We start from the raw sequence: 9,249 nt of genomic DNA, 5'->3' as shown, positions 1-9,249 counted from the left end.
ACTTGAGGAGTAAATAATTTTCTATCTCCTATAGTTCTACCTCAACTCTCAAAAGGATCTCCCCCCTCAACACAAGGGTGGTTGGTCCTATATATAACAGTTTTACATAGTAGAGGGCAGCTAATAAATCCCCTATTTTCGGATCTGACGTGCGATGTGTTCGCACCCATGTATGAGATCTTCTCGTACGTGCTCTGGAACTTCGCACTGGCCTCACGCTTTACTCGTGAATTCATGACGTCATTGGTTCTGTCATCTAGGATGTGCTACCTGCGAACTCGGCTCGCTCCATTATACTGGTACCCCTTCGCAAGATACATATGGGTGCGATATTTAACCCCTACAATGCTAGAACTGATTAAAAATCCGAAAGAAATTAAGAAAGTTTAAGAAGAGATCAGACACTATGTGGGATCAAAAGGGAAGGTAGAAGAATCAGACCTTGATAATTTCCGTTACTTGAAAATGGTAGTTAAAGAAACTCTAAGGTTGCATCCAGGAGGTCCATTTATTACACGAGAAAGCAACAGAGACAGGAAAATTGATGGATCCGACATATACCCCGAAACAAAGGTTCTAATAAATGCATGGGCGATTGGAAGAAATCCAAAATATTGGAAAAATCCATTAGAATTCTCTCCAGAGAGGTTCAAGGATAGCTCCATCGATTTTGTCGGTACCCAGAATTTTGACTACTTACCTTTCAGGGGTGGTCGAAGGGTTTGCCCTGCAATTAATATGGGAATTGTGTTAACGGAGCTCATCCTCGCAAATGTATTGTACACTTTTGATTGGGGTTTGCCTAAAGGATCCAAGTTGGCAGACCTAAACATGAAGGAATCACCAGGGAGTAAATATCCTCTTCAACTCCAACCCATCAAGCATATTTATGGTTAGGAAGTCTTATTAAGAGAAACTAAAAGTGTGTGCTAGTTCGTATATGTAACTAGCAAATAATACTGTGTGCTAGTTGGTATATGGGGTGAATGTGTGCTACATGCAAGTGTTTAACCGAAGATCAGTAGGTCCAGCACTGCTGGTTGTGCTAAGAGGTCTGAGGTTTACATCTCATTTGAATATGGTTAATTTTTTTTTGCATCTTAGCTGTTAATTTTTTCTTTGTATCTTAGCTACCTAAGCTTTGTAGGTAGCAAGACTCCGTCTTATAAAAGAGATACTTCATAAATAAAAATAAAAACTTATGTGTTTTTCCTTGTGTGTGTGATTTTATTGCTTCATTAGGATCTGGTTACTCCAATTTTCATTTGATGCATTCGAGTATCAATTCAATTTCAGTAACAACGAAGGACCCAAAGCATATAGAAGTTGGGGTGATTTAGTTTGGTATAATGGTAAGAGTGGGGATGTAACTCTAAAGGAATCGTACAAATTTTCAAGGCCGAGAGATAATATTAATATTAGCTTTGCCGAAATATGGAGTACTGCTGTTGCTGTATCTCTGTAATGTGCTTGCGTGTTGGGTTGAAATAAAAACCCATCCAGCTGAGGCGCCTAAATCGAAAGATTAAGGTGACATGGTCTCTCATAAGGAATGCAGAAAATCGATCAAGGCGCCGAGGTACACGGTTGAGTCAGGGGTGCCTGGGGTGTCTGGAGCGTACCTGGACGCTCTTGACAAGTCTTGACTATGATGCACTCGGTCCGAAAAAACCCCACTTAGGGTGCGGTCTTGTAACCATAAGCCATATCGGTGGAGGGATAAGAGGTCGCGAAAACAACTGATTTGCGCAATAATAAACCCTGAAGAGGCAATAATGCAAGAAGATGAGAAGGAGAGATCAATGGGTCACTGCACGAAAGCATAAGGGCGTCCTACGATTTCGTCGCGCAGAAACAATATCATATACTAGGCAAAATAAGACCTTTAACTAGGAAGGCTAAATAAGACCTCATGAGAAAAATAATATAGAAGCTAATAATTATTTTTTTGCAGGATGAATATAACTTGGGAATATAGTCGCACGGTTATAAGACAAAGAAAATTTCTCACAAGAGAATTTCGCATGGTAACACGAAGAACATAGCTGAGGCAAAAAGTAAAGGTAAATTTGTAAGAGGACGAAAAGGTACAGTGATGAAGAAATGATATTAACGTGCGTAAGATATATAACCTGATATATAATAACAAGACGTACTATGACACAAGAAGAATATGTACATTTATAATAATCTTTCATATTAGCTTCATTCAATCATCTGCCGTCGAATACCAGAGGAAAATATGGGAATGCAGGGTGTTATTCGCCCCCATATGATATATTTACACATAAGTTATTTTTCTTTATAAATGGGCGTCACCATGCACATTTAAAAGGATGTTATCCCAAGCTAATCTCATTTGCTGGAAAATGAAGTTTTTTATACATGTATATAACAAGGAGAATATACAATAAAGGAGTACCAAATATCCAAAAAGATTACATTGAAGAAGCAGTTTTCAGAAGTTAATATTTGATGAACGAGGAATTGATAAAATCTTTACAAGTGCGACAAGATAAAAAAGATCTTCAAGAGGAAATAAATTAATTCCTGCTTGTTCTATCTTCGTTAATCTCATCAGTCTTAGAACCATCAGCTTCAGATTCATTATCTTCTTCATCAATTTCCTCATATTCTTCATCTTCTCTTTCACTATCAGAGATATCAGAAGTTTCTTCATTAGGAGGAATATCAGTGAACTTATACTTTGAAAGAGGAATTCCATTCTCAGCACAGATCTTTTTAATTATTGCATCACGAACGCGAATAGCATCCTTGCTATTATTTGAGACGATGGTAGAAAATTATTTCTTTAGCCTGCGGTATTTAGAATCACGTGCGATAAGCTTCGCCTCCAGACCTTTATCAGTGGAAATCTTTGATTCCAACTTCTGAATTTAACTGCGAAGTTCTTTCTCAACCACTGAAAAGGAAAAGTAAGAAGGTTAATATCACTTACAAAAAATTGAACAAGAAATAATAAATGGAAAGGCATAATGAACGACCTTATTTATTGGAAATAATATATCTAATCAAAGAGGAATGATCTGACTCAAGGCTAACATTCACAACTAAGTCATTCATAGCATTATCTAAGACTCTAGCAGCCCAATAAAATTCGACACCGCTTTGTATGAGAAGTCGAGAACGAATCATGTTTCCTCGTCAACAAGTGCGTCCCTCTCCCTTAAAGCTCGATCTTGTTCCACTTGAACTTGATGAACAGTCTCTTGGAATTTCTCTAAAGTTTTCGCACCGTTAAGGGCAATTTGATCCTTCTCAGAAATAAGAGTGTTAATCCTATCTTCCAAAGCTTTATTTATCTCTTTAATTTCTAAAAAGCGACGTCTAAAATCGTTACTGTTCGATAAGGCACTCCTATGGTGAACATTAAGATATTGGTACTTCGCCTTACGCTCCTCCAAGGAAAGGGTATTCAACTTGTTATCATCAAAGCTATTTAGAGAAGCATTAATATACTCTAGAAGAATATCACCATCAACAGGAGGAGGGAGAGAGCGAAATAAATAAGTCGCCTCATCAGTAAGGCTGTAAATCTCTGCAGGAATAGATAATTATAATAGGAGCAAAAGACATGAATAAACAGGTTGAAAAAAGGAGTAAAGGATTACGCACCAACTAAGTTGATCATTCCTTTTTTGAAGATCGGATATCTTGTTTGTACAAGAAGAGACATCAGATTCAAGTTGATGTTTTTTCTTGCGAAAATCAGCAACATCATTCTCATGAATAGAGGTTTGGGACTTGAGTTCATTATTTTCAGCTGCAAGTCTGCGAAGTCTCCTTTCATAGTCTGGAGAGACAACATATGATGAGCGGGACACCTACGAGGTTATTAAATGTGAGAAACTTTCGCATGATGCAACTTTAAGGAAAGCGCGAAAGTATAAGCAATTACCATAGAAGCAAGCGAATATTGAAAACTTGGGATCACAGTTGAGTCAGCCCCACGAAGAGAATCATCAACCAAGGTAGGCGCATCGATTATCTTCGCAAGGGTCTTACATGTGTGAGCTAATGAATCATCTCCAACTGTTGTCATGGAGTTAGAAAAAATACCAAATATTTGATCCATTGCAGATTTAATAGAGGTATTTTTACCAAGAAGACTGTCATCATCATCCTCGTTGGATCTAGAACTCGAAGAAGAAGAAGAAGAAGAAGAAGGTGTTTTCCTCTTTTTCGAAGGATTCCTGGAAGAGGATTTAGAAGTAGTCTTCTTACTGCAAATTACACCTTTTCCTTTCACACTTACAGTTCCACCAGAGCCACGGACCTCTCTAACAATCTCCCCCTACACGAATAATGAAAGATAAGAAACAGAGGCAACACTATTGTTAAAATTAAACAAAAGGTATTTCTTACTTCATTATTGTGCGAAGGTATCGCTCGAGACAATTTTTTGGCCTTTTTTTGCTTGATCAGCCATCTGAAATGAGGAAAATAGGTAAGAGTGGTAGAAGATAAAAGAAAAAAGAGGGAAATAAAGATAATTAAAGATAGCATACCACTTTTTCTTCTTCTAGACATTTGAATACCCAAGGATTATAAGCAGGAAGTCCCTCAGGAAGGGGAAGAATTAAGCCATGTTCATCCCTACCAGTTATGTATGGGCCCGCCAAGATGATTGGATAATCTAACCATCGCGTGTTGTTCGGAATGAGCGGTATTATTTGTAGTATCATGCCAATCGAAATCTCGCATGATTCTTTTATCTCCGTCAATACCATATTTTCTTGACAAGCGAACACGCCATTTAGAGGCGCTACTTTTCATGATGGTAACTTCGTAGTTCTTGAAAAAAAATTCTAGGTTATAATCAGTAGGATTAATTTACTCATCTCGATGATCAGGATTTCGCTTCTCCACTTGGTATTGAGATTCTAAACCTGCTATGCGACGACCATATTCAAGAGTTGTTCTAATACTATCACCGTTAAGTTGAAATATGCCCCGCGAAAAACTCGCATGTGAAAGGATCTCATAAAACAAGGGAATTCTGGGATCATAAAGGGGGATAGGAAGACCAGCAAGAAGTTTCCCCACCGAAATGATGATCTTTTGGTCACTCCATTCCTCAAGAGAAAACCATTCAGGTCCTAGTTTAGATGAAGGTTTTGATCCAGCAGGGGCAGATAACGAGAAACCCCGTGCACCAAACTCGTTCTCCAACCAGCTTCAGGAATTTTTTAGTATGGGAGTGAGGAATAATGAAATATGATCAAGAAGATCAAGATCAAGATGGGAGAGAAATAACAAAGGAAGTGCGAGAAGAAATCAGAGGAGTAGCAGCAAAAGAAAATAGTTGCAGAAAATAAAGAAAAAACCAAGAGTAAAAAGAAGTATGAATAAGAAGAAGAGTAAATAAGATATTTACTCTCGATTCCCGAGATATTCACCAATTAATGCGATGATTGAGAATGAATGGATAAGAAAAAGCGGTTATAAAGGACGTGTCATTTCAAGAGTAGCTGAAAAGAAACGCGTAAGTTGTCACTCTTAATTTAAGGGAATATGCCAGCTAAAAAGAATACGAAAAGATGAATGAGTGCGGCATTTTAAATTGGAGTTTATCATATCGCTTCCTTTCCAAAGAAACGACATGAGAAGAGGCAAAATGTAGATATTAAATACCGCACGTCTATTATGTGTGCGAAGTAATGGATCGATGAACGAGCGAAGGTTATCGCTTACAATATACTTAAGATGACACATCAGATGACGTCAGAAGAATCACGAGTAAATTGTGATGATTGTGCAATATTGTATAGTACGTGTGAAAGGGGCCAATATAAGCATGCGTCAACAACGCACGCGAGATCCGAAAATAGGGGCTTTGTTAGTTGTCATCCACTATGTAAAATCCCTATATAAGGGACCGAGCGACCGTGCAAAAAGGGAAATCTTTTTGAGAGCTTAGACTTGGAATTGAAGAGAGAGAAAGATTGTTTGTTTTCCAAGTTAAGGTTCTTCTCAAGTCTTGTAATCATATTGAAGATTTTATGAATGAATGTATAAATTTTAAGATGATCACTTGACACTAGTAGAAAAATGGGCTTAGGTGACAGTTAAAAACTGTCACAAAAATACTTATGTGACAGTTTTGAAAAATATTTGGACTGTCACCAAAGCCACTGTTTCGAAAGGTCTTATAGAAACTGTTACCTACTATTATATAACAGTTTTTTCATAAAACTGTTGTTGTTGTTGACGTTTTATGGTAACAGTTTATAAATAGAACTGTCATTTGGAACTCTGATTTCTAGTACTTGGGTGACAGTTTTCCCTAAAACCTGTCATCGTTGACTACTTATGGCAACATTGTTTTATTAAAATTGTCATTCAAATCCCAATTTCTTAAACTAGGGTAACAGTTAGTTCATAAACCTGTTATTAGTAACAAGGTACCGTAACGTATTCTAGATAGAACTGCCATCATAAACTTAGTTTCTTATTCTTAAGTAACAATATCTTCTTAAACCTGTCACTGTTGGCGAACAAAGGTAACACTTTCTAAATAAAACTGTCATAAAACTGTACTAGGGTAACAGTTTATTGGAAAGAACTGTAACAGTTTATTGAAAAGAACTGTAGGGAACTTCGTATACTGTTGTGTAATACCCAGATGATCATGGAAATATTTTTAGCATTCAGTACCAATTAAAACGCAATTAATTGTAAACGATTCTTAACATTGTCATCAAACTTGATAAACTGTTCAACATATAGATAGTACGGAACTAGTAAGTTGAAATCAATAAGTTAACCGCAAGTGAAAGTGTTACATAATTCAAAAAATTTATAAAAGTATTCTTCGTACTATCCAAAATAAAAAAAACAGTGAAATTGGAAACCACTTCCATTTCTCGTTCAGTGCTGATCGAAATGTACTCCTCCCAATTCATGTCACCAATAACGGTAGCACGTGGTTCACCCATTCTCTTCGTACTTCGATGATATCTCCTTCTTCGTACTCAGACTTCCTCTGCAGAAAGAACACGAAATCAACCAGGGCGATATTGCATTTGAAGTATAACAATCATATCAAGTTCTGGCTAAAGGAAGTTTCATTTTAGCATTTGAGAATAACGTATTTCATACAAAGCCTTAAACAAATACAAGAAGGTTCTAAAATCAACAATTAATTAAGAAGATGAAAATCTGAAGTAGGACAAGAAAACTTCAAAAGTGTACTAACCATTACAGTACTATTCAGTATTAGCTTTCCTTCTATGATTTCTTTTATGAATCGCATTGCATAAAATCCAGATTCCCAATTGTTTTTATGTTGCGGGATATGCTACATATTCAGGAAACGTATATGTGGGTTAATAATGTCAAATTTCGTAATTTATCATCACAATTAGGTTAGTGCACTTACTTGTGGGAAACCAAACACAGTAGAACCACTCGAGCGTCTTTTTTTAAGGCATCCTTCCACAACCTTGGATAAAAATAAGTTCAAGTAAATACGAAGACACTTAATCAGAATACAAAATTAGTATGAAAAGAGAAATCTAATTGACCTTCGCATGATTTTGTCAATATCTTTATCTTGCTGCCCCCCTTGCGAATCCAGCCACCATACCCTCTGAATACTCAAATTTACAACCATTAAGACCCAATGATGGTTGTAATGTACAATACAAATCAACCGAAGTTAATATTGTCTTCCAGTAACCAAGAAAATATCTGGGGCTTCATCATACAACAAACACCAATATAAGTGTGCTAAATCCCCTTGTTCAACAGATGAAAAGAAAGGACATTCTCAAACCAAATATAAGTGTGCTAAATCCTAATATTGAAACATACAACAAACACCAATACTTACTTCTTCACATAGGGCACAAAAACTAATTCTGCATTTGTTTTGTCCATCTTTGCTATCAAATCACGAGTCACTTTTGGAGAACTGGATGCACTTGCAGTTATACCAGTAGGATCCATAAAGGCAAACTTGTTTTGGTTTCTTGCCGAGAGAACTTTTTGATGCAAATACCTGAGAACAAACCATGTAAAGCTATAAGGCTATATGCCAACTAAATTGTTGATACCCCGCGTCTACCATTACCTGATGTATATCACAACATCGGTAACAGATGCTCGCAGTTCTGTTTTGCAGATACTCTCAATATCTTCCTCTGTAATACATACAGAGTCATTGGTTTCCGTACTGAAAATATTGACCTCTATTGTAGCATAAACTGCCCCCCCTAATTTTTTTAAATGGCAAGTTGCTTGATGCAAAAATTTCTCAAGGAAATCCGAAGAAGATGTTGTATTTTCACCCTACAGAATAAGATTCATTAGTAGAAATATAAAATAAGTAGTAATAATAAAACAGTTACAAGAATACAATGCAACATTAGCCCCATACTTCCTTTTCTACGAATATAAGTCTTTTGGGCCACGCCAAGAAAGAAGAAAATTAACAGAAACCATACCTTTATATCTCTTTTGAATCTCATCCTATACACATAAGAAAGCTTACAATTTCGTCTCCCTTTTGTTTATAAGCCTCATTTTTGTATTCTCCATTAACATTTCGGGCTTCTTTCCACAAAATACACCTCGATCAATTTTATCCGATGTGTAGTCACCCCTTTCTATCTACTCATTTGAAAATTAGTGAATGAGCAGCCATAATGATGAAGATGTTGCTAGTTACATATTACAAATAAGAACAAAAATAAAAACAATTACGTACTAATATTTCCTTTAGCCCATTGTAACCATTACGGCCTGAATGGTGGTTGTATAATCTCTGATTGCTTTTCATGTAATGCCTTTAGACCACAAACAAACTTGCATTAAAGGCGATACATGGGCTATTAACAGAATACTAATAGATCCTGGTAGTTCGGTGGACATCTTATTTTACCATACATACAAAACTATGGTGGTCGAGATGAAGAGCTTATTCCCTCTACTTATAAGATATACGGTTTTAACGGCACAGCAAATAAACCGAAGGGAGAGATAACAATGCGGATTCCTTTAAAAAACATATCATCTGAAATAGTATTCTGTGTTGTGGATGTAGAATCACCTTACAAAGCTTTGATTGGAAGACCATGGTTGCATGGTATTCTAGGGGTGGCTTCAACTTTCCACCAATGCATAAAGTTTCCTCTTCCTCAAGGTGTAGGAGTAATAAGAGGAGATCCAAATGAAAGAAAAGCATTCCATGAGATTGACATTGACAAATGTGAAGAGCGCTCAAGC

The 9,249-nt window shown here is 36.6% G+C and overlaps 1 protein-coding gene across 1 annotated transcript; it reads left to right on the top strand.

The window, feature by feature from the left end:
- Positions 1–465: 465 nt before the first annotated feature.
- LOC113274455 (cytochrome P450 71B2-like) lies at positions 466–897 on the top strand. The gene has a single exon (XM_026523838.1). The coding sequence runs from the start codon at positions 466–468 to the stop codon at positions 895–897; it is 432 nt and encodes a 143-aa protein (XP_026379623.1).
- The last annotated feature ends 8,352 nt before the right edge of the window (positions 898–9,249 follow it).

The sequence above is a fragment of the Papaver somniferum genome, chromosome 4, assembly GCF_003573695.1.
Source record: "Papaver somniferum cultivar HN1 chromosome 4, ASM357369v1, whole genome shotgun sequence".
NCBI lineage: Eukaryota > Viridiplantae > Streptophyta > Magnoliopsida > Ranunculales > Papaveraceae > Papaver > Papaver somniferum.
Note: the sequence above shows the minus strand (reverse complement) of the source record. Positions and strands in the feature narration are given on the sequence as shown.

Coding starts and splice junctions, on each gene's coding strand:
- LOC113274455 (XM_026523838.1), top strand. CDS start 466: ATGGTAGTTAAAGAAACTCTAAGGTTGCATCCAGGAGGTCCATTTATT.